This window comes from Musa acuminata, chromosome BXJ1-1, assembly GCF_036884655.1.
Source record: "Musa acuminata AAA Group cultivar baxijiao chromosome BXJ1-1, Cavendish_Baxijiao_AAA, whole genome shotgun sequence".
In the NCBI taxonomy this organism is placed as follows: domain Eukaryota; kingdom Viridiplantae; phylum Streptophyta; class Magnoliopsida; order Zingiberales; family Musaceae; genus Musa; species Musa acuminata.
In genome coordinates, this window is record NC_088327.1 from 8,494,978 (window position 1) to 8,520,637 (window position 25,660).

The 25,660-nt window shown below is 39.3% G+C and overlaps 4 protein-coding genes across 5 annotated transcripts; 2 read left to right on the plus strand and 2 right to left on the minus strand.

The window, feature by feature from the left end:
• Positions 1 to 1,022: 1,022 nt before the first annotated feature.
• LOC103982771 (zinc finger CCCH domain-containing protein 32) lies at positions 1,023 to 6,294 on the plus strand. Its single transcript, XM_009399789.3, has 3 exons — positions 1,023 to 1,499; positions 3,185 to 3,295; positions 3,653 to 6,294. Exons 1-3 carry the CDS (start codon positions 1,386 to 1,388, stop codon positions 5,669 to 5,671), a joined length of 2,244 nt encoding a protein of 747 aa, XP_009398064.2. The 5' UTR covers positions 1,023 to 1,385; the 3' UTR covers positions 5,672 to 6,294.
• A 1,145-nt stretch (positions 6,295 to 7,439) lies between these two features.
• LOC135652170 (DNA-directed RNA polymerase II subunit 4) lies at positions 7,440 to 11,120 on the minus strand. The gene is made up of 7 exons (XM_065172962.1): positions 10,983 to 11,120; positions 10,750 to 10,828; positions 9,881 to 9,989; positions 9,691 to 9,768; positions 9,466 to 9,499; positions 9,307 to 9,375; positions 7,440 to 7,751 (listed from the first exon to the last, which is right to left on the minus strand). Exons 2-7 carry the CDS (start codon positions 10,796 to 10,798, stop codon positions 7,674 to 7,676), a joined length of 417 nt encoding a protein of 138 aa, XP_065029034.1. The 5' UTR covers positions 10,799 to 10,828; positions 10,983 to 11,120; the 3' UTR covers positions 7,440 to 7,673.
• Positions 11,121 to 11,655: 535 nt separating this feature from the next.
• Positions 11,656 to 17,249, minus strand: LOC135652214 (uncharacterized). 2 transcript variants are annotated; one of them, XM_065173046.1, is made up of 8 exons: positions 16,034 to 17,249; positions 14,973 to 15,057; positions 13,233 to 13,329; positions 13,066 to 13,129; positions 12,936 to 12,992; positions 12,784 to 12,821; positions 12,618 to 12,699; positions 11,656 to 12,083 (listed from the first exon to the last, which is right to left on the minus strand). In XM_065173046.1, the coding sequence occupies exons 1-8, from the start codon at positions 17,120 to 17,122 to the stop codon at positions 11,994 to 11,996; spliced, it is 1,602 nt and encodes a 533-aa protein (XP_065029118.1). In that variant the 5' UTR covers positions 17,123 to 17,249; the 3' UTR covers positions 11,656 to 11,993. The 2 variants fall into 2 exon arrangements, 1 of the variants encoding a protein (XP_065029118.1); XR_010502107.1 differs by having other exon boundaries at positions 12,024 to 12,083; positions 12,784 to 12,843; positions 16,034 to 17,248.
• Positions 17,250 to 17,799: 550 nt separating this feature from the next.
• LOC103982745 (probable adenylate kinase 6, chloroplastic) lies at positions 17,800 to 23,512 on the plus strand. Its single transcript, XM_009399752.3, has 4 exons — positions 17,800 to 18,249; positions 21,108 to 21,248; positions 22,079 to 22,351; positions 23,137 to 23,512. Exons 1-4 carry the CDS (start codon positions 17,947 to 17,949, stop codon positions 23,278 to 23,280), a joined length of 861 nt encoding a protein of 286 aa, XP_009398027.2. The 5' UTR covers positions 17,800 to 17,946; the 3' UTR covers positions 23,281 to 23,512.
• Positions 23,513 to 25,660: the final 2,148 nt, after the last annotated feature.

Here is a 25,660-nt window from a genome sequence, read left to right on the forward strand (position 1 = left end):
GCATATCATGTTTCTGCATAACTCACGTCCTAAAACACGGAAGAAGCATAAAATGTTTCACATACCTTTTCTGCTGCTGATGTTTGAGCTCGTTGGAGCGAGGAATGCTTGTTTCTTCTCCGGAGTTGGATGGGTCTCCTACATTAACCGCCTCTCCATAAACTAACAGTCTCTCTGAGTGTTGAATGTTAGGTCGAGCTTGGTGACCATTTCTCTCGAAGTTGTAGATGACAGATGTGTTCATCAATAATGCTCCCGGTGATGACAAACCATAACACGTGACGACATTGATATGGTACTGCTCTCTTCGTTGAAAGCACCACTGGTATAATGATTGTCACTATCTATTAATCTGGTAGTGCCGATCTCGCTATCTTTACAGGTTAATATTAAGCACATAAATAAGTTTCAAGTTTTTTAGATTTATAAATATTTTAATGTCAAACTTTTTTTTCGGGAAGAATATTGTCAGATCCATTCGAGATTGGAGCACGGTCAGATCAACGAATCAGATCCTGCGACATGATGCAGGTCCATGTTGGTGACTCGGTTTGATTCAGTTGATCGTTGACCGTATCACTTGTCATTCAAACAACTCAAGTTCTAATTTTGACTTCGACTAGGCCAATTCAGATTCGGATCTCGCATCTGTGATCCGGGTCCACAATGTTTCGACAAAAACCAGCGGAACCCAACTGACCCGACAAGCCCCCGTCACGTGACCTCCACCACTGGAGAAGCCACCAATGAGATGCCGCCTTATCCTTAATGCCATATTACACTTTAGATCCAACGGTCAGGCGGATCCACCTCATTAGCCCAAGTCCAAACCAGCCTTGCCTTAGCTTAACACAAAGGTCACGTTCTATTTAATTACCGAAACACCACTCTCTCTCGTTCTCTCTCGGCGCTAGTCGCTGTTCAGTAATATTAAGTGATCTACAGCCTCTTTATAGAGAGAGATTGTTATTGTGGTTTATCAGGGACCTATAAAAGGGGAAAGAAACTAGAAACTCCTTTCTCTCTCTCTCTCTCTCTCTTCGCCTTCTCTCTCTCTCTCTCTCTCTCTTTCTCTCGCTCGCGCAGCCGCAGGAGCTTTCGCCTTTCTTTCCCCCAAAAGGTGAGATTCCCCCATGCCAAGCCCTGGGGCTGATTTCACGCCTATAAATTGAGATCACATACTCTTCTCCTCGGATCTGCCAAGATTTGCTATCTCAATCGTTGTCTCTCACGCCCCGACCCGTTCCTGAGATCTTAAATTTTCTGTCCTGTGCCCTAAGCTTCGGATTTACCTTTCTGCATCTCGTATCTGGATCTGCGACCACGAGGTTGTGATCGATCGTTATCCCTTATTTCTTGCTGAGAAGAACTTGAGAAGTTCCGAGATGGAATCTGACGGCGGGCATGAGGCAATCCAGCCGGTGACTGCGGAGGAGGAGGCGCTGAAGCGGAACACGGACTGTGTCTACTTCTTGGCGTCACCGTTGACCTGCAAGAAGGTGGATTTCCTTTTCTTCTTGGCTTTTCCTTTGCTTTTAGCTCTTAATGGTGGTAAAGTTGCAGTCTTTTCGCTTCAGCCTTGTCTTCTTTTATTTTCTTTGGCCTGATATGTGTAATCCTCGTGTGGGTTTGCTATGAATCCTGGCCGGTGGTTGGTCTTGGTGATGTGAAAACATGAAGCTGAAGTTGGTTGCTAAAAGTTAAGGTTTGAAGCTCATTTAATTCAATTTATAGTCATGTGATGATAGCGAGATTAAAAACTTTTCGTAGACAACCAACAAATTATGGGAAAAATATATAGTTTGTTGTGCTTGTCCCCGTGATAGGTGTCAACGATAGGACAACCTGTTTTGCCTTGAACTTTTTTCAGCTTGGAGAGGTTAGTAATGTGTTGCCTATTTTCCCTACAGTATCATCGATGAGGTTGCCTGTCAGTGAGAATTACAGTCTGACTGGCAGATTGGAAGGTCACCGTAGTTCCATCTTACGAATAGTTTGATAAGTAGTTGCTCTTGTTATGTGGTATACCTTAGCATCAGTCAAACCAATTATGGGAATTTCAGTTCATTATGCAAAAATACATATTGATCAAACTAACAAAAAGTCAATCGTTCACATATTAGATATTTTATCTGGACTCAGTTGACATAGTATGTTCCATACTGTTGATTATTTATGTTTTGTGGGTTACTTTGGAACATATCGTGCTGGTGAACCTCAATTCTGATAGAGGGTTGAGGCAACGCTGAAGATTATGATATGCTGAAATTGTCAAAGAATAGTGTATAAGTCCATCCACCGTTGAGAGTGACTCCCCGAGTCTCTCAGGGGCAAGGCCCATGTGGTTTCAGGTTTGATTTGTGACAAAGAATATGTATTCATTGTTTTTAGTATATTTTGCACATAACACCTTGCAGAGACCATTTGGTCTTGGGCAGGGAAATGAGAAATTATTTGAGGGGGACCAGCATACACTAATCTTATTGAGGGCAATCAACTTAAATTGACTTATGCAAGGAACCTGTATAAACATCACCCTAATATCTTTTGAACTAGTCATTTAAATATCTTATACAATCACACATTTTGAATAAACTTTTGTGGTCTTGGGATGGGACCATGTCAAGCCATTAGTGCTTTTTGTTTTATTATGCCATGTGTTATAATTTTGGCATATATTGCATGTTTAAATCACTTTGACCACCTTATCTATCTACTTTGTCTTTCTCTCAGTCAGAGTGTGATCATTTATCAAAGTTCCATGAAATTTTTCATTATTGAATCTTGTGGAGTGTTCTTAAGTTTTTCTTTGCATTAGAGGAACCTTTTTTTATTCTTTCTGTCAGGTGGAACTCTTAAGTATGACCCTGACATTTGCTAATAAATGACTTAATCTCATTTTAACTCAGTGAATATTTATTACTGAGGTATATGATTCAATCTCTTAATCTGTGCATTCCCTATCTAAATATGTTTTTCCTTGACAAAACCCACGTATATGTCCTTTGTTAATTATTATCTGTAATTATATTGATAGAAATTTTTTGATGACTGTTGCTTATTTTTCAGTGGATTTGTTATGTATCAGACTTGTGCTTTACTTTTTTTTTGTGAATTATCACACATTCATATCAATTTGATAATCATCGTTGAACAAAAAATAACAGATGTTTTCATCATTCAGGGGGGTGAGTGTGAATATCGTCATAGTGAGGGTGCCAGAATTAACCCCAGAGATTGCTGGTATTGGTTAAATGGTAACTGCCTGAATCCAAAATGTTCATTTCGCCATCCGGTAAGTCAGTTGTACAGTTTCATTTGTTATGTAGTATATATCTGCATGAGTTCATCAAAATGCTTGAAAGGACACTTTAATTTACGATGGTGTGTAAATGACCCCTTGGTAGTTCTTTTCATGTCAAAGCAAACCTTTGCTTGTATCGAATATGCCTTTTCAGGTTAAAAGTATGAAATGTTGAATGAAAGTGTCCTTTCAAGCAACCTATATCAATACTGCATTGCCATTACTCATCTTAAATAATGAATGAAAGTGCACATCCATTGATTGCCTGTGGTCTTTGTGCTTTTCTGTTTTTTTTCTTTTCATTTGCTATCATAGTCAATGGGGTTCTTATTGCTGTTGGTTTTTCAGCCACTTGATTCCTGTTTTACAATGCCCGCGCCAGTGACTACCTCTAGACCAATTCCACCTCAAACTGCAGCAACATCAAACCCTGCTGCACGTGCTCCTCCTGGTAACATCAATAAACAGATTCCTGGTAATGTCGGTAAACAAGGTGTTCCCTGCTACTACTTTCAATGGGGGCAGTGTTTGAAAGGTGAAAGGTGTCCTTTCATGCATGGGCCACAGGCATCTAGCAGTGCTGTTTCCCAGCACAATGCAACAACTTCTGCATATCTTGCTGAATCACCACAGACAAGTAAGAAGGGTACACAACAGAACACTAGTTTGCAATGGAATGTTGCTGAACTAGATAAATCAAGGGTGGCTGTTAACATGCCAGTTGAAATGCCACCTGCTACAACAAAAAATGTTACCAAAGCCGAGAATGTTATTAACAATGAACCATCAGCAAACAAATTATTGCCACCGTATTCATTGAATGATGAGCCTTCCTTACTGCCACAGATTACTCTTTCTGTTGGCAGTGGCTATACTCTAAGCCAACCATGGAGTCATCAGGTGCAGCCTTGGCATGAGAAACCCGAGAATGTTAGGGATACTGATGAGTTCTTGCGGGAACATTCTCCTGGTTTTGATGTACTTGTGGAAGATGATAGTAGTCACCCTGATTACTTCCACAATGAAGATAACTTTAGAAGGGTGTCAGCTCATGATGGACAGAAACTCGAACCTGAAGATGATTACGACAACCACCACAGGCATTACGAACCTTTGACCAAGTTTGACAGGGATCGATACAATGCCATAGGCAAAGATGACAACTATGAAAATTGTGGCTTGGAACCAAAGACATTTGATAGGAACTTGGGCAAACCATCATCACTTGAAAGAAGAGTGCGTGACAATGAAAAAAAACTTGATGAGGCGGATGGCTCAGATTTGCGCCATCAGCTACTTAAACAAAGAAGGCTTACCGGTTCAGGGTCTACTGAAAGTCCTCATGGTCGTCATGAGCACCACCGGAGGGATGACCGCCACGCTGAGGAGAGAGGTTATGGCCGTCATTCTAGAGATGAAAGACAATTGCCTGTAAAGAGTTCCATAAGCACTCGTCTGCAAGGTAGAATTACATTTCCTGGAAGATCTTCAATTGAAAGGGCCAGTGATTTGCACTTGGAGAAAGAGAGAGGCAGGAGACCTCGAGGAAGATTGTCACCAACAAGACAAATAACTTACCAGCTGAGACATCCGGAAAGAATAAGACAGCAACAAAGCGAGGATTTTAACAAAGATACAAGGAATACTAGAAACACGCCAACCAGAAGAGACGACACTAACTCTCTAGATTTTGTTGGTCCAAAATCTCTTGCAGAGCTGAAAGGTGCAAAGATCACTGGGAGTTCTGATGTGCAGTCGATCACAAGTACAGTTGCTAATACCAAACTGAACAAAGAGAATTCTGGAAAAGTAGAGGGGCTTCAGGAATCAGAAAATTCTCCATCATTTGAAGGTCCAAAACCACTGAATGCCATTCTGAAGAGGAAAAGGGAGTCAGCCTATGTGGATAGTGAAATTTCTACTTGCCCATATGAAAACAATATAGGTGGTGGAGAATCTGCTATCAATAGTTCTGCACAGGCAGCAGTTGTAAATTTGCCACCAGTTGCTTTACCAGAAGCAGAAAAGGAAGGCAACTATAGAATTGATCACGACGAAACACACGAGGTTAAAGCAGTTGAAGAGGAAGTGCAGGAGGAAGAAGAGGAGGGTCTGATCCCTCCAGAAGACAAGGAGCTAAATTACAACGATCAGTCATCCGCCAAAGCTGGTGCTGTTGAAGCTGAAGATGGCATGGATTTGGAAAATGTGGAAGATGAAGAGCTGGAAAATTATGATCAGAGAGATGAAGACTTCGAGTATGAAGCAGGGGGGGCAGAAGATGGCGAGAACACATTCCAGGATGATGAAGACGAGTTTGATGATGAGGACGACTTTGCAAGAAAGGTCAGTGTCATATTATCCTGAAAGCAAAGGTAATGGTAATCGGTTTTGCTTGCCGGTTCTTGAAGAACCTCAATCACCTCCAATCTAAGTAATCTACAAATGTCTTGGAAGATATTGATGGCATTCACATATTTTATAAGCTCAGAGTGGCAACTCCTTAGGTTCAAATTTGATGAGAAGAAGGGGCCAAGAGGGAAGTTGAGAAATTTCAGAAGACATTATTTAGAGGATTTCGACTTTGCTTTCTTCCTGATTTCCTAATTACGGGTTCTTCAGAACCCAGTTTGTATCATATGCCGTGCACCAAATGGATCGGTAATGAATCACCCTAGTGGGGTATCTTACAGCTTATCAAATCTGATCTATTCTCTTATGGTACTGCACCCTGGAGAGCTTCATGGAATCCAAACCGGAATATACTCTACTAGAAAATCATGTTAAAGACGAGAAACTACCATGAGAAATCTCAAACCATGTTTCGGTTACCTACATCATCAATCCTTACAAGCAGGTTTGTTCAGTTGGGATGAAGAAACTTATTGCATTAATCGTTTCTCCGTGCGCTGTTCCTTTTTATATTGAACTACAAACGTCTTTATGTATACACATTTCAAGCATAAAAGTGTTCTGATTTGAATTGCCAAGTTTAGTGGAGCATTAATTTTAATTTGAGCTTTAAATGACTGCGTCAATTATAATCTTAACTATTTAATCCCTTCAGAGGTTGCATGCACAAGTCTGGTATTGGAACAAAAAGACCTAGGTTGGTTTCGCAGGATGTTCTGAGAGCGTTTGTGAGTTCTTCAAGAAACCTTTATTTGCTAGAGGATTGTGTTCTTTCCTTCGATTCCAGCCATTTACTAAAAGCCAAATGATACGATTTCCTTCGGGAATATATGCATATTTTTAATATGTATTTAGAATAAAAAAAAGAGTAGTGAATATGTATTCAGTGTTGTTTGATCAAATTATAATTTGATAAATTTATCGTTTTTAATATTTTAATACTTATTAAAAATAAACATATTTTTTATTTAAAATAAAAAATAAATAAAATAAGATATATAATAAATAAAAAATATAATCGTATAAATTAATATTTAAAAATAAGTAAATAAAATTTATCTTTTAGAAGACATATATTATATTAATTTTTTACTAAATAATATTGACGATGCTATAATTTTAGATAATGTCACAAGTTACTTTGAAACCTTAAAAAATTATATTAATATTTCATAAATATTATAAATACTTTGAAACTTAACTAACGGTATTGGTTTATCGAAAATGATATCGAAAATGTAATAATACCATACACAAGTACTTTCAACGATCAAGGCGTGGATAGCATAAAATGCCTCGGTGCATGATCACATCCACGACAGGAAGAGACACGCCTGGATGTCTTTCTATGCCTTTTCGCGTCTTTGAAGTGCAGATTAGCCATTCTGATTATCGCAGTTCAGATGTGTATCAAAACTTTGGTAGCTAAAAGAGAATAATTTTAAAACACTTTAATAGCAAATATATATATATATATATATATATATATATATATATATATATTCTATAAGTGAGTTGACGAAGATAGAAGTCAAACCCAAAACCTTGCGATAAATAAACTATTAACGTCAAATTCTTTACAAAGTAAGTTAGTTATCATCTTCAAATATATATGTATTTCATTGCATGTAATCACAACGATTATTTTGACAATTTGTAAATAAGGAACTCAGTAAAAAATATCACAGGCATTCCATAGTTATTTAGCTACAGATAGGGAATATGTCACCTAATAATCATCTGATTTGGTTATTTGCATATGAACATCAGATTCAATTATCCAACTCTTACAAGGTATTAGGAGATAACTGTATTGATAGATTCTGTCCAACAGATCCTACAGAGTCTCAAAAGGTTTTAAGTTCTAATTATTACCCATAGGATAGATAAGTCACTAACATCAATCTAAATAAGCTGCACCCCGAAAGTGTTCAATCCGTTCACTGCACGTATGAAACTATTCAAATTTCTTAATCAGTGAGAGATCATGCAGCATTTTCTCGATCGCATCATCTTCAAGCATCCGCCCTTTGCTCTGAGTTAAAAAGGACATTTATGGAAATTATAATCAGTTGCAAAATATAGTCAAAGTCTCCAACCAAAATTAGATCGTGAAGAAGTGAAGGTAAGGAAATATCAAGAGCTACAAATTACTGCAAACAAATCATAAACAGAAAAATAGCATGATGATGTGCTATTTGTTGTCACAATAATTCCAAAGAATGGGCACACGATGGGTCCGTTCATGACTTGAATGTCCTATAACAGCAACTAATCAAGGAATGGATATAGGACAATAACTTGAGTGTTAGTACTCGAAAGCAACTTCCCTTGATTATCTTCAATCAAAATTCAGGTCATTTTGTATTCAGACAAACTGACAAAGTCAGTCTTGCATGTCAAAACTGTCTCCAACCAATCACTTTTATGTTTGAAAAATTATGCAAATGTTTTGTTGAACTGCAACAATCTCATTAATTACATTGATTCTACCCACTGATCCAAAAGCAGGGGCATGTATAATCCTTTTCGCATAAGTTCTATCCAACAATTCAAAGATGGAATGTGTGTATATGATCCCTACATTATCATCAAAAAAGCTACCCCATGAAAGTGGTTTGTATCATGTATCTAAGGTGACTAAATGGGGGACACTGGAGGCTGGCCCATGGCATTTTTGGAGAAAATTATGGGTCCTGACGCCATGATTGTTGAAGCATGTAAACAGGGTGATGCGAATACAAATTTCAATTGTTGAAACTGCACTTATGGGCTAACAAGATAGGAAAACAGTAAGCATTGTTGGAGTTCCTCTATTTGAAGATTTTGTATAGTGCTCAAAGAGAAAGGCTATTGAATAGTGACAGTTTCTAAGAAGTTTATAAAGTTTCTAGAGGAGAAAACAAGAAATCACTAAAAAAGGAATCAGAAGTCCTTGTTTCTCACTTTGCTAAGGAACTGCAGCAAGGTTTGGTTTCTCTTCTCAAAAGATACAGAGAACTACCTTTCACAAAAGGAAAACAAATGAGGCAATTAATGATACCCTCATACCTCTAATTGTGATGGCTATAGCAGAATGTACAGCAAAGCTGATTGTTACTATGTCACAGAATAATCATAAACAGGACAATGAGGAGAACATTAATACTTCCAGGGGTGCAGTGATCAAGCACATGCCGCACAGAATGAAGAAGCTAACAAATACATAAACACATGAGGAAATAAAGGGAAAAGGACTATTGCAAGCTGAAGTCAGTAATGATGTTAATGATGAAAATATGATCTTGACTGAATTACATAAAACGAACAATAAAGGCAACAACAATAAGAAGAGGTGGAGGACAGGCCTGCCTTGGCAGCAAACTGTTGCAGTGTGGAGCATGGAATAAGCATTTGATTGGAGTAATTATTTCAATGAAATAACTATAGATTATTAATTGATATCTCCAGCATGTCATGTTTCAGAAGGTTCATAATGATTACTTTAGATCAGAACTCTCCAAGATAAAACTTGTGACAAGGAACCTCCATGAGAGAGAAAGATGGTAAAGCTGAAGAAAAGAACTGCTCATGGTAGGGCACATTCTTACCTTGATAGATGGGACAATTGCGATAGCTTCTTCAACAGTTTCAGGACAGAGATTTCCAAGCACACAAAGCTGCAAATACCAAGCAAAAATTAACAAATGATGAAAATGTTATCCAGATGATTCTGGCATGCTTCAGCCAACAACTAAGTAGGTCCATACCTCAAATTCAGCCAACTTATATCTGCTTAACACTCTGATAATTCAGTCAAGGGGTAGCAGTACTGATTTTCAAGATAAACAAATTACAAGAAGATGCAATAAATTAAGATATTGAACCAAACATTTACAAGTAAAGTGGCTCAAATTCTAACATCTCATGCACCAGTGCTAGCTTAAAAAACTATCTAGATCTTTCCATTATTGAGTGTACAGATTCAAGGATACTCTCGGACTTGTCTCACTGCATCAGGGTTCTTGTAGCGGCTAAAGCGCTTCACATACTGCATTGACTTTTCAAACACCCTAAATTATGGAAATGCAACTAAAATGTCACTATTAAAAAGTGAATACCAAAGCATACATGGGAAAAGGGAAGTGAAAAAGACATACTAATACAAGTAACAAAAACACTCACTGGGATATCTGGTTTGTAGGATCATCTGACGTCTGCTGAAGCTGGTCATATTTATGGTCCAGAATACGTGCAACTTCACAGTTCATCAAACACTTTGCCTTCAAAAATTCTGGAATGTTGCAGAAATAATAACAGTAACATCCATTGACCAGTAAAATAATTTACCAAGCAAGCAAACGTATGAAAGTTAAAATAACTAATTCTTAATGATGATATTAAACAAGGTCAATGCAAAAATATATTCGGATGAGTTCTAACACACAATACATACAGCTCATTTTCCTCCTAAAAGCAAACAATCACAAACAACAGATTGAATTTTTAAAAAAATCATTAACATATTATTCCTAGTGTCTCAACATAAACCTTTCGCCTTATCTAATAAGTTAATCCACCTCTTTTTCCAAGTGCAGCATGTGAGTATCCTCAGGGATATGTAAGTTACTAATCAAAAGGGGAAGATAATGTTTAAAAGTTTTACAATTAATCTATCAACACGAAGATCAGGGTTGGAATCTCTAGCATCCTTGACATACATATGGGCGAAATTGGATCAGCAAAAGCAAGACGCCATAAAAAGGACTTCTCTCTGTTCAAAAGCTCATGATTATGAGGAACATGCATATAGCCAACAAATGGCAGGTCATGGAAGTCTCATCCGTGCTTACAAAACTCAAGGGAAACATTCTACAACCATAAGTTAGTCGATCAAAGATTTGCAGAAAATCTACAATAGAGAATATCAAAGGTAAACCAACACAATTGGATGGACGCGCGAGATATATCACCATCGACGGATGTCACAGGTGCGATATAACATCCCCAACAGGAACTAGCAGATGAAAAGGTGGATATGAGGAATCGCTCACCTTCGCCGATCTTTAGTTCGGCGGCGTTCTCTTCCTCCTCCCCAGACATGTTCGCCCGGCAAAGAAACTTGAAAGATTCCTGGAGAGCAAATAAACATCGGAAACGCAATCGATGATTGCTAGGTCGGAAAAGAAACAGATTCTACCGGAAGGAGGTTCAATGGCTCGCAACAAGAGACACACAAACAGAGAGAGAGAGAGAGAGAGAGAGAGAGAGAGAGAGAGAGGCTCACAGGAGGCGGAGACGAGGGAACGAAAGGTGGGCGTCGACGGAGTGGATCGACTTCTCTGCGCGCAAGTGAAACCCTCGACGTAGGGTCGTCAAATACAAAGAAATAAGTTTCATATCAATTTCCCGAAAAGTCCTTTTTCGGAGTATTTGTTCTCATTTATGACCTCTTTCTTCCTTCGTGTCCTGTAAATTATAATTATATATATATATATATATATATAAAGGAAGGATATTAATTCGAGAAGAAAAGCCATTACATCAAGTGGGGAAATGAAGAAGATTATGAAAAAATGATTAAAGGGGTATGCCCTGCGGCCAATTTATTTGAATGGAAATGATGTACTTTTTTTAGTTACATTCATCTAGTGCTAAATCAAACTGATTATTTCTTTAAATAAGCTTACAATTTATTATTATTATTTTTTGCTACACTAATGGTATTATAAATCTCCACCAACCTTAATTATAAATCCCGTTATAGGTTATCAGGTTGGGTATATGTATGATATATTCTTTTGAAGATTTGAATGATTTTGGATTGAAACTAACATTATTGTTAATGGATGACAATATGTTATCAAATTAAGCTTCGGCATACCCACAATGAATGAAAATTAAATCTTCTGCACACCGACTAAAATTAAGCTTTTTCTTAAAGGCTTCAAATCAAAAGATAAAAAAAGAAAATTTTCATAATATCCGTATGATACACATGCCTGGTGTGTAGGCCATCCATACTACACATGCCTAGCCTACATACGCTCATAATATATCCAATGAAACAGAAAATAATGACATAAGAGGAACAGAAACAGAAAATAATTGTAACTTGCTAGTTAGAAGTATAATGGTCGTCTTATCAAGATAACAAAAAGCACGAGATGAAACTAAACACTCGGAAACTGGTTGATCTACAAAGGCTTCATCAGCAACTTCCATAAGCGGGCTTGATTGCCTAAACAATCCTTTGTCTGTGGATGTTGAATCGTTTGTTGCACAGCAAATGCAAATTTCAAAGTGCAGAAATGAACTTTTGAATCTTTGCCTGTGCTCGCTCCTTCTCTTCAGGTCCATCAAGATCTCCAATGTTATCGTGATACTCCTGTACCAAAGAGTTAGGATTGATTGTATATCAAGCATATTAGACCGACAAAGTATGCCTCGACAGACCATAACTCTTTGTTTCTCTCTTATTTCGGTGGCAGCCGATGTGTTAAATGAGATGATAAACTCGTATGATCAGAAAGATTATGCAATTAACTCTTTAGATCGCAGTTGTATAATCATTGTTCAAGGCACTTAGCATTGTCAAAAAATATCGATCAATGTACTGATTATTTGCTGCAGCTTGGACTCGTGACTTCCACTGTTATAGATTCTAACAACTCACCGATAAATGAACCAGGTAAATCAGACAGGATACCAAGTTTAAGGCTTGTGGTGGCAGTAATTTTTTACCTACATATGGTACATTGGTATAGCTCAGATGGTACTGGTATGGTACCCAAAATTAAAAACCTTGGTCATAACTAAAACTATTAAAAAATATGCTAGCAGGCACCAGATGTATGAGTTATGCACTAAACACCATTTATTCTGAAAAGTGTAAGATAAATGTTTGTGCATCAATGCATACCTGAAGTATGCATCTCACATCCTTCTTTGTCAATTTATTCTGCTTTAGTAGCAGCTCAATCCTTTCTCTCATCCTCGAATGACTGAAGCCAACAATAACCTCATATCAAAACTAACAACCAGAGATTTTAAAAAGCTGAAAAGTGGATTTTTCACATCTAACTTACTCAGAAGACCAGAGATGTCCCAGTATAACAGCAATCAACTGGAATTATGCAAGTGAAGCGCTTTAGTGCAGGAAGAAAAAATGGTGAATAGATAGATGACACCAAGAATCCAGAAAAGAGAAAATGACAAACAATCATGATAGTGTGCTTACTTGAAGAGTATAAAGCCCAGCTTCGAGCTTTCGGTTATATCGCTCCTCTTCATCAATCTACAAATATTCAGGGTTAGCTATTGCATCTATAATGAGCATTGGAAGCATTAAAGCCTGATAAGATAGGGACCTCTAAATCATCCAATTGAAGTCTATCAAGTCTTTCAGTCTCGGCTTTTATTCTGTCTGAGTACCTGCAAATTTTCAGAGATAAGGATCCATCACTAACAGTAAAGAATGCACCTGCTTCAGAAATGCATTCCATGGAGATAATGTATGCAAGATCCCAAACTTTACCGCATATAAAGTTCCATTAGTCGGTCTATCTTTTCACATTCGTTTTCTACAAATTTGCTCAACAATCGTTCCCTTCTTGAACCTCTCAGAATACCACCTGCAGAGAACCAACTCCACTTTCTAACCATGTCTTACATGATTTTACCATAAATAGCTCAAATGTAACTGCAAAAACTACAGACATATATATCCTAAAGATACCTGAATACCAGCATAGGAGTATCTTGTATTGTATCATTAGAAAAAGCAGGACACAAGTTATTTGATATAGAGAAGAATTAGTAACAAGTGATTTGGTATATTTCTGCTAGAGAAATAATATCTTGGTGACAGTTTCCAGAAGCTAATACTTCAGCATTGTGGAGTTTGGGAGATCTGGAGCAAAGATCAGATGAGGAAACGCACTAATCATACTTATGAATCAGAGGTTGTAATGCATGTTACACCTACGATGTACCGGATATACTTTATTCACACTATAAATATTAGAAAAAGGAACCGATATATATTATGGAGAAAGCCACCGATTTCTACATGAGCAATATTGTGGAAAAGGAATAGGAAGTATTTCATATATTTTACAACCCATCCTAAAGTTTTATTCCATAACAGAGACTTCGAAAATAGTGAGTACAGCTAAGATTAAAAATGGAAGATGAAAGTTCAAGATGAAATTCAGTGCAGAAATGTGCACAAAAGGTAATGAATCTGTTGTTTGCCTTAAAAAAGGCAAGCAGAAAATGATGTTGTACATCATAATTCACAGAAAAAAGTCAAAATTTGGGCAGACAATTTCGATGGGTTAAATGGTAGACCCTAATTAGGGGGGCCAATCTTCAAACTTAAAAGGGGCACAAATGTGACAAACACAGAAATAGATGGAGATCTTCAGTCTTCTACAGATGTAGTGGCCATTGAACCAGTCAAGTTAGTATAATTTTTTTATAGTATAAAATTCATATACATAAAAAATATATATTAGGTGAACTGATGATCACAAGCCAATCCCACAGAGCCTGTCTAATAATAAGGTCAGGTCAAGATGATGATACCATTAACACCATCTTGACAGTTTTTTCAGGTCACACGATCAGGATCCAACACTTCTAACGCTACTTTCACTTTAGTGATATGGACTGGATCACATGACTTGAAGATGAAAAGCTTGGAATGTCAGACTAAACTTGAGATAGTACCAAGAGCTTGAAACAATTAAACTTGACATAATGGAAATACACAACAACGATGTTCAACAACAATGAACGAAAACATTAAACAGACCAGACATCTTTGAGCATTATACTGGACAAAAATCCATCATACGATGTTTCAAACAACAAATCAATTCAATTGGTCCTCAGAGAGATCTTACCTGGCATAATTTCCATTTTTCGAGTTCCTAAAATAGGAAGTTATTTTCTTGTCATCTTATTGGTTTTTTTTTTGTTTTGAAAATGGGCAGAACTTGAATGTAACTTCTAAACTTCAAGAGAAAGTGTCTTATTCATCATAGGCCAAGGGTCTAGCATATTTTATTTGGTAGTTTTATAAGTTTTATAAGCAAAAAAATTCTAACTTCTGACTGTAGCAATTTATGAAAAAATATCCATAGAACACATAAGAAAAGACAACATTACCAATATATATTTCGTTATCAGTTTCTTTCCCACTCCAAAATACTAAACATCCATAAAAAGAAGAAAAGAAAAACAATAAAATGATGGATTTAACTTGCCTTACCAAATAACGATGCAATGAGTGAAATAAGGCGCTCCTCTAACTCCTCCTGGTAGCTCTCTTTCTTCTTTTTCTTGCTTACTGGAATCTGAATGGTAGTGGAAATTACAACATGATTAGATGAAAGCAGGAAGGACAAAAGAGTGTATAATCTCACAGTAGAAAAAGAAAGAGGGGGGTAATTCAAACAAAACGATGTTTTACTACTCTTCAAGTTAACTATAGTTCCACAAATAAATCAAAGGCATATTGCAAACTCAAGGCGATTTTAATCAGCAAAATGCTGCCTTCAGAAAAAACCAAGGATAACATGCAACAGAACTGTTATGTCAAAAGCAGTATCAACCAATTACATTAACTTCGAGAAATCTGTCCTAGGTTTCATCCTTTGCTCATACCAATATTTGATTCATAAAGCAATCCAAAATAAAGCTTGGGAAAGAAAAAGATAATGGATCATTGAGGAGACGTGATAGATCTAAAACTTCATGATGGTAACTTCAAGAAGAGAAGGAATGTTATATAAAAAGGCTAAGATTTTTAAAGTAGAAGGGCCTAACTTTGTTGTCTCTTGACCAATAATTTTAAACAGATTTTATTTCCTAGCTAATAGAAGGACTACTCAGTTTTTACTACAAATAAAATGAAGGAGCTGCTTAGGTACTCCATTGAATGCACCAAAATAGGCTGACCTCTACTATTTTATTCTGAAGGCCACCTCATGGGTAGCTTTGGATTTTCTAGTTCCTTGAGTAGGAGCAACATAACTAAAAGAAAAGCAAATGAATTGAAAAATTCTCAATCTTGACAACATTATATGGCATTTCTCATCGATTGAAAAAAAAACTTCTTAGCTTTGGTTACACTAGACAAGAAATGCGACTATAAATTGACCTTATGAATCACAGACAAACTAAGTGTGGTGAGATACAGATGCAATCACTCAAGAAGAAATTCTGGGCAAAGCTATTTCTTAGAGCTTTAGCAAGCAAATACAACTGTGATCGCAACATCAAAGTACAAGATATATGGATGCAAAGGGCAAATAGAAGAATGGAACTTGCCTTACCCATGAACGCTGCGAAAGCTGTCTTCAAACCCAACACATCCACAAACCGCTCACATGCTGGAGGATACTTCGTCATTGCAAAATCGATTGCCCTGATCGAAGACCCATAAGCAGACTTCTTCTGCTTCATGATGATGATCATGAGCTCTACGCCCTCTGACTTCAAGAACCTCTCCTTGTTCTCCATTGGCATCAGCAGGCAGCATAGGCAGTCAAACAGGTTCTCAAGCATCTCCTCCTCATCCTCGCTCTTTGGATCTCGTGACTTGTACAAAGCCACCGCCTGCAGCACAGCGTCCACGCCATTCATCTGGCCAAGCCGCTTCTGGTTTGTGGGGCTGTTCTGCAGCAGAATCGCCATGATCTCCGAGGCGTACTGCTTGTTGGCGTCAAACTCACGCACCTTGATCCTGCCGATGAGCCAGCGCAGCAGCTTTGTCCGCTCGCAGACGAGCTCGGCGACAGCTGGTTTGACCTCAATGAGGTTCTCGATGGTAGAGAGGGTATTGTAGATGGCGGTGGCCTCGTCAGGGTCGGCCTCGGAGAGGCGGGCGAGGTTCTGTACGAGTAGCTCCAGAGCGTTGTTCTCAAGAAGGGTGTCGACGAGGACGCGAACGGCCTCCTCGTTGTCATCGTCGTCGCCAAGAACGTCCTCGTCAGTGAGGTCCATGAGGAGGGAGACGACGTCGACGGCGATGTCGGCATTGTCGTGGCCAAGTAGGTCGACGAGGGAGGGAACGGTGTTGAGGGCGACGAGCTCCGGGTACAGCTCGGGGGCGCCAGCGAGGACCTTGAGGCGCTCGATCTCCTCGTGGAGCTCGACCTCGGAGTCGGCGAACTTGTCGGGCTGGTCCGGATACTTCATGCGGGCCTCGAGGTTGTCACGAAGGCGGCGCTCAAAGGCGAGCACCAGCTTCTTCAGGGTGCGTAGGTCGAGCACCTCCACGCCGCCGTTCTGCGCCGACTTCTCTACCGCCTCGAGGAGGGAGAGGTCGACGCCGCCGCCGGCGTCCTGGGACGCGGAGGAGGGGACTGGAGGCGACTCATCTCGCTTACGCTTGTTGTAGTGTTGGTGGTTCTCCATGGAGCCGCGGCTCGGGGAATGAGGGGGAGAGGCGAAACCCTAACCCTAAGTTATGCTGCGGCACTGAGGAGGACGGAAAGGTTCGAGAAGCTCTCTGGCAACTTCGCAATTAATAGCAACTTCAGAAGCAGGCGATTTGGGTTGAGCCAAACTGCAAATAGGTTCGATACCCATTTCCAGCCTGACGTGGCACACACATGATGACTGATAGGGGTAATATTGTACGTGTCCAGATAGGACCCACAGGAAACCTGTCATGTGATTCTTCGCACGGATCTCGACGATGTCCATAAAAAATATCGTGCGAATGACAAAGGCATCCATCAATCGGGAACCACGTTTCGTGGCATGAATGATCTCAGCATCTCCACGTAGTTGATCCATTCCCCATTGACCACACCAATAATTGACTCCAGAACTGGGTCACGTTCGTTTCCGTGGGCGTCAAGATACCATTTCCTTTTTAATATATATCTACATACACTTAATTCTTCTTATTTTATTTATTTTATATATTTTTTAATTTTTAGACTTTAGGTTTTCTGAGAATTTCTGTGTTTTCTTGAGAAATTTGTTGTTATTATTATTATATATACGCACAAAAAAATATCTAACCATGACGTTACGGCATTTCCCAATTCCCACGTGGCCTATTTCTTTCTCTCGTGTGCTCGCTTCAATTACCGTCGTTCTCGTCCGTGATCGCCTCTGCCTCCAACGTGCTTTCCTCCTCGCCCTCCAAACTTCTCTGCCTTCGTACCAAAATCACCGCAGACGCTGCAATCGAAGGGGAATCGGAGCGGTCTCCTCTCTTCTCTGGCGAGATGACGGCTCTGCGCGGCCTGCTGAGAGGAAACGCCGCCGTCAATACGCGCACGGCGGGGAGGTGGATCTCGTCTGTGGCAGCGGAATCGGGCTTCTCGTTCCCGGCGAGCCAGGCCCGAAAGGGGGTGGCGCCGAGGAGGGATCCCGGGAGCCGGAACGTGCAGTGGGTGTTCCTGGGCTGCCCGGGCGTCGGGAAGGGGACCTACGCGAGCCGCCTCTCTCGGCTCCTCGGCGTGCCCCACATCGCCACTGGCGATCTCGTTCGTGACGAGCTCGCAGCCACGAGTCCTCTCTCCAAACAGGTAAGGTCCCTTGGGAAACCCTTTCTTGGCCAATGATTTCATTTTTGTGCTGATCCTTTGGTCGGATCACCGAAATCATGGTGGATCTGAGTTTGACTGATGAGATGAAGGATGCGGTTGAATTGGCTTCGGCGTCATTACTTCGTCAATCGAAAGGAAGAAGAGGATTCTGGTATTGATTCGTAGAGCTCGATTTGGGGGAGTATTACTATTTCTCCAGCATGATATTTGGCTTAAGAAACGAGAAACAGAGAAGAGCACGACTTATTTCCTCTTATTTCTACTTTGTTCCTTCTAGCCTCTTATGAAACCTAGAATACAAATTTAGATAAAAGAAATTAAATAAGTAAAAAAATATTAAAGTTGGACTCAAGAGGGTAGGATAATATTTAGGGGAGTAAAGTGAAAATTAATGTTTCTTGTTACTAAGAAATTGATAAGATCATGTCATGAAGCCAACCTTGTTCGGAGGCTTTTTTTTGGACTAATCTGTATGTGTTGAAGATGTCTTGTGATAAGGGATCAATTGGTCGGCCAACCATTGGTGTTGCCCTTAGGCTCGCGAGGAATTGGTCGCTTTGAGCGATGGGCATACTTGTATGGTTTTGTCCTTTCAGAGCTCGTGAGCTCCAAAAGGCGCCTCTAAGGGTAAGGGAGATCCAATGGACTTATAAGCCCTTGGTTCTCATACTCTTCAACCAATGTGAGACTAAATGGCCTCATCAGTGCTCCCTCCATAGGGGAGCCAAGATGCACGGCTCGGGAGCGGGTTTGCTCGGTCGAGGTGCAGGCCTCGAGCACTCCTTCTAGCGCCAATCTGATAAGGGATCATTTGGTCGATCGGCCATTGGTGTGGCCCGTAGGCTCGTAAAGAATTGTCCGCTTTGGGCGATGAGCATACCCGCACGATTTTATCCTTTCGAAGCTCGTGAGCTCCAAAAGGCGCTTCTGAGGGTAAGGGAGACCCGGTGGACTTATGAGCCCTTGGTTCCTATACTCCTCAACCAATATCAGTAGGAGCTCACGAGCTCTGAAAGGGCAAAACCGTGTAGATACGCCTATCGCCCAAAGTAAACAATTCCTCGTGAGCCAATGGGCTACACCAATGCCCGATCGACCAAATGATCCCTTATCAGATTGCTGCTAGAAGGAGGGTCAAAGGCCTGCACCTCGGACGAGCAAACTCGCTCCTGAGCCGTGTATCTCGGCTATGAGCTCTTGGCTCTCCTACGGAGGGAGCATTGATAAGGTCATTTAATCTCACATTGGTTGAGGAGTATGGGAACCAAGTTTTCATAAGTCAATCGGGTCTCCCTTACCCTCAGAGGCACATTTTGGAGCTCACGAGCTCTAAAAGGGCAAAATAGTGCATGTACGCCCATCGCCCAAAGTGGACAATTCCTCGCTAGCCTACGAGCTATACCATTGGCTGATTGACTAAATGGTCCCTTATCACCTTAGTTATAATAGTGATACTGAATTAAACACTTCTGATGGGAAAACTAGAGGTAACTGGTCACTAGGACATCATGAATGATGGATTCATATGTGTATCATCGTTCATGGTTGAATGTTTTGTTTTATGAGGAATTCTATGGAGGATCACCGCATTCCAAAGAGGATGCTGAATTAAACTCTTTTGATGGGAAAACTAGAGGTAACTGGTCACTAGGACATCATGAATGACAGATTCATATGTGTATGATCGGTCATGGTTGATTGTTTTGTTTTATGAGGAAAGTTATGGAGGAACACTGCATTCCAAAAGTTTTGCATTTTTTTTTTCCTCTGGAATAGTTTGTTCAATACTTGTGCATGACCTAATTATTCTTCCATTTCTATTAAAGGCTGTACCTAGAATGGAGCACTTATCCTCGTGTGACAGTCTAGAGATTAAACTCATGCAAAATACATTCTCAGTCATTAAATTTCTTGAAAAACAAGTGTCCGAAGACATATATCGGATGACATGGTTCAGTAACCCCATATTGTTGGGATGATGACCTGGAAAGCTGACAATTGAAGATATGAGGAACAAAAGTTTGGTGTGAATAATAATATTATTTTCTAATGCGTTTTATGATTCTGTTATGTATCATAATGAAGGATGAACAAACTATAAAGTGAGAAAATTTCTTTTTAGAAGGCATGAAGCAGCCTGATTCCTAGTAAATATATGGTTGCTTCAACTAAAATAATATTATCTACAAATTACTATCAAAAAAATATTATCTTCAAATTCATGTGGGAAATACGTTTGTGGGGGAAATGATAATGGTGATGATAATGCTGCTCAAGTATGCATAGTTTGTGCAGGATGTTGAGAAACCTATTTTGTAGATTTCTTGTGATCTATCAAAATCATATTAAGTGATTAGAGGTTAAGAAATTATCAGCTTTAATTATTTCTGAGTTTTGGCATATGGAAGCTGTATATGTCACAGTATTTCAGCTACTGCAAGCTTGTTAGTTGATAATTTCTTGGAAATTAGAAGTAAAATGAGCTGAACTTGTTTGTGGACTTATTAAATTTATGGCCCTGTCTTCCATATTGCACTCTAAAACTTTAGTGAGGTAAAACATCCCAGATTATCAATTTTTTGTTGCAGAAATAAAGTGATTTTTTTTTTAGTTATAGAATATTCTCCAAATTAAGCCAAAAAATATGGTTTACAGTAAAAAGAATATATAGATAATTTTGTGGTAATTGATGATTGCTTTGCACATTGTAATGGCTTTCCTAATTATTGACATTCTTATACTTGCTTCATGTTGCACTAGGTGAACAGATATCTGTTCTCTAACAAAACATCATCAATTTAATGTTGTGCTTACACAATCTAAATCTGACTCTGTAGCTCACAGAAATTGTAAATCGAGGACACTTAGTGTCTGATGAGATCATCATCGATCTGTTATCCAAGCGTCTTGAAGATGGAGTGGCTAAGGGTGAATCAGGATTTATTCTTGATGGTTTCCCACGGACAAGAAGACAAGCAGTGAGTGAATGATATTATAGTCCACACACTATCTCACTTTGTTCTAGAAGGTTTTGTGTTGTTTTCACTAGTATGGTACCTATTCTGCTTATGAAATGCTGTTTCTTCTGAAACTTTAGTTGCAGTGCTCAGTCTTTTGTTTAACTTCATAGATACATTTTCCATTTAATGTTTCAGAATGCATCTTTATTTCCTCTTCTTCTAGGGTGTTCTCAGGCATAGGTGTATCCTGAGTGTCTCTTTGTTTGCATGAGCTTAAACTGCAGCAGTTAACATATATCCTTCCGTTAGTTGACTAGCCTTCCAGGTTTATAGAGAGGCCCTCTTTACCATAACTTGCCTAGCATTTGGCTCCAGTTGATGTTGCGTTAAAATGGTATCGCCCGCTTCTTTCCCTGAGTTATTTCAGCACTTTTGCTTTCTTTTAATTGTCCATGCCCCATGGTGCCATGTACTTGATTTTTTGTGTAAGGAATTGGAGTAAATACAAAACCAAATTAAGTTTGAGAAAGATAAAAAGATAACTCTTAATTGAAAAGTATGTCTTTCCTTTATAATCCTAGTGATTTTCAACCCAACTGCGAATAGTTCTCAGATTGGACATCTATGAATTTGGAGATAACTTGATTAATTTTCTAGCTAACCCGTGCTCAGTTAAAAAGAAAAAAAAAACATTGGCACTACCTAATAAACCTCTGGTTTTCAGATAACAGTTCTGGTATGTTTCGCTTGGGGGAACTATATTAGTCATTGAGCAATAGTGGCTTGAATTCATATCATGCTGCATCTTGTAATTCTTTTGCTCATCATCAATTTGCCTGATATGGCAGGAAATACTAGATGGAGTAACAGAAATTGAGCTGGTTGTCAACTTAAAGCTCAGAGAAGATGTACTGCTCGCTAAGTGTCTCGGGAGAAGAATTTGCAGCCAGTGTGGAGGCAACTTTAATGTTGCCTCCATTGATATCAAGGGTGAGAATGGCAGGCCAGGTATTGCTATGCCCCCACTTCTACCTCCTGAACATTGCATGTCAAAACTCATTACCAGAGCGGATGACACTGAAGAGGTGGTGAAGGAACGACTCCGTTTATACCATGAATTGGTAATGCATAAAGTACTTGATTTGCCAACTCAATTTCCAAAATTTGTTGATTCGTTTGGATCTCACAGAACTCTATTAATGCATCATAGCATGTTTTTGGTTCAGGAAGATCCTTATCACTATTCCACTCTCCAAAACTTCTTTGTAATTGAATGTATCAAGAGCATTTGCAATAGTGTCATAGACAAAGCGGTACACTTGGGAAGATAATTTAACCATAATGCGGCAATCTGTTCCAGCTGTTGAGAATTTGACCAATAGTGTCTAGAATAGTGTATAATACTATTTGTTGTTTTCGACCAGACTATAAATACAATACATGATGTCAGAAGGCACTCGCCAGAACAGAGAGGACTTTATCTAGATCAATTTTGTGACTGTCTCAGCTGACGTGTAGAGAATATGAACCAAGACGATATTTGTTTCATCAAACGATGTTTTCATTAGTAGTTTTCTTGTTATGATGCAATTAATGATACTTGCATTATTCAACTAACATGAAGCTTTTCTAATCTCATCCATTTATCAAGTTTTAGCCAATAGTTCTATTCCTTTTTTCAGTTACAAACAAAATTCTAAGGTCAAAAGAGTTCAAATGCAGAATTTGATCTATTATCCTTTGTACCTTGGAACCAGTCTTGTCATAAAATATAGCTTCTTTTCATGTGAATTGGATAATTGATGAAATCAATCGGCACAATAAGACATGCTGTATTGATAAGTTTTTTTTATCTTTTTATCTGTTTGTGATGTTCTTTGATCTAAATAATGGTTTGTTTATGCAGAGTCAACCAGTGGAAGAGTTTTACCGCATCCGTGGGAAGCTCTTAGAGTTCGATTTGCCTGGAGGAATTCCTGAGTCTTGGCCGAAGCTATTGCGGGCTCTGAATCTTGATGACCATAATGAAAAGCAATCAGCAGCCGCGTGATTATAAACGGAGGTTGCAGATCCGTCGCCTGTGTAGTGTAAATGCATACTACCAAGCTCGATTTTTTTCCGAATAAGAGTTCAAACTAACCCTGCCAGAACAAAAAAAGGAGGGTGTCAACTTGCTTAATAATCCCACGGAGGATTTGGTTCTCAAGCAATAGAACAGAATGATTTCAACTTGCCCATACTGATTATTATGTTAAAAGGTGTAGTTATGGTGTGCAGGATGAGTTATATTCTTTCTTCAACGTGCCCAATACACCCCAGCATTTCTCCACCGTCACACACGTCTGTCTTCAAACTCAGTTTTCTCACATATTAAATCGATTCATGGATGTCAACTAGATGGAGGTACTATTCATCAACTTTGATTTAAGCATCTTATATCACATGGATCATAATGGCGCCTCGTGATGAATCGTGTATAATTTCAATTAAACTTCGGTCAGAATACAATCTTCCTGTGTTGTCTATTTCAAGAACCAGAAAATTGATTCCTCTATAAATCCTTTAATCAAGCAAATTAATCATACTTCAGCACCATTAAAAATGCACTTAGGATATAACGTGAATAATGCTATGTGTATGAATTTTTTCGTGCAAAATCCATAACCTTTTATTAAGTATATAGGAATCAATAGCAAGCATAAATCTTTTCAACTGTACCTTTGAATCAGGTTAATTATAGATTATAACACGTAGTTAGCGATATTTAGTATTTCTATACTAATGAAAGTGAAATGTTAAATCCTATTTTTTCTTGACTCTATTAACAAAACATACTACATGTCTTGTTACATACAAAAATAATATAAAAAAAAAGAAGATAATTTTACTATCACTATTATTTGTCGCCTTTGTCCTTGAGTTTCGTAAATGTCTAAGGTGACACCCAAATCTTTAGAATGCCATGATCAGTAAAGAGCCATTGGTCTTGCGCACACTACTTTTGTCGTTGTTGGGTATGCCGTCCAAGAGAATAGTAAAGCTGAAGGCAAAAATAACGAAGTAATCGTTTGGGAGGGAGGTTGTTTGAAATGATAACAAAGTCGAAGACGAGGATAGCGATGCATGAGAAATGGGATGATACATAAGATGAGAATAACCAATGATATTACTATTGGGTAGGTTGTCCGAGAGGATAGAAAAGTAAGAGAAATAAGATATCATACGAGATGAGAATGCTAACATTGGATAGGTTGTCCAGCGAGATAACAAGTTTGAAGTTATAAAATTAATATCTTTAAATGGTAAAGATAGCGACTATAAAAATATTTTTTTATTTATTTTAACATAATTTCTACACGTCAGTAGAGTCGACAGTTAAATGTTTTTGTACAGATCGGAACGGAATACTAAACTAACTACAGCTAATCTGTGATTAGCACCCTTTCACGCCAAATGTAAAGAAAAGCCACTAGAAGGCGAGAAGAACAAGAAAGGAGGTTAGGGAACGAACCCTACGTAGCCGGAATCTCTTGCCGGACTCGGAAAAAAGCTCCTCCAGGCAAAGATCGGCCTTGGGTGTGGCGGCGGGAGTCCTCCGACAGAGGAGCCTCGGGCTCAGGCACTTGACGTGGACCGGGAGGCACAACGAGCTCTCGATTGATTAAGCAGTCGGAGGGGAAGAAAATCCAACACCGGCGACTGAGCAATCGGGGCCGCAAAGCCGATCAAGAATCGGGACCATGGAATGGGGAAGAGAGGAAGAGGGTTTCTTTGCTCGATCGTTGGGTAAAGAGAGAAGCCAGTAAGGATGAGGAAGAGGAGGGACGGGGACGATTAAGACGATGAATCGTTTGGCCTCGAACGGAACAGAGGCGGTTCACCGTCGCAGTTGCCGAATGCGCTTTAATAGCGGGAGGAGGGGCCGCCGACACGCCCACGTGGCGCAGTCATAGCGGCCTTCTGAGCATTGAAGTGTGTTCCGAGTGTTTTACGCAGCGAGCACTGCGTCCGGTGTCCGGATCCAGGTGGCAGGTCCAGGTGGCGTGCAAGCATTGGCGCATCCGTGGACGATGTCTTGCTCATGAATCCGCGAGCTTTAATTAGTTGATTGACCTTCCAACGGCATGATGAGGCTGATGAGTTCGATAGGGTTCATTCATTTGAATCCAACTCTTCGTGGAAGATGCAGATGCTGCTGAGCTAAACGACGGCTGAAACGGATCCACCAGAAGTGGTGCAGTCAAAACACCCCAATTGATAACCTAACAACGTCTCATCCTCCGACACATCTTGCCAAATCATAAGAACAATTCACTAACATACGAGTAGCAGACATTGTTAACACTTTTGGGGCTTCGATTCTTCTCTAATGCTGCACAAAATGATAGATTAGCAATTTACAGTTTGTGCCGATACGGCATCCATCCGAG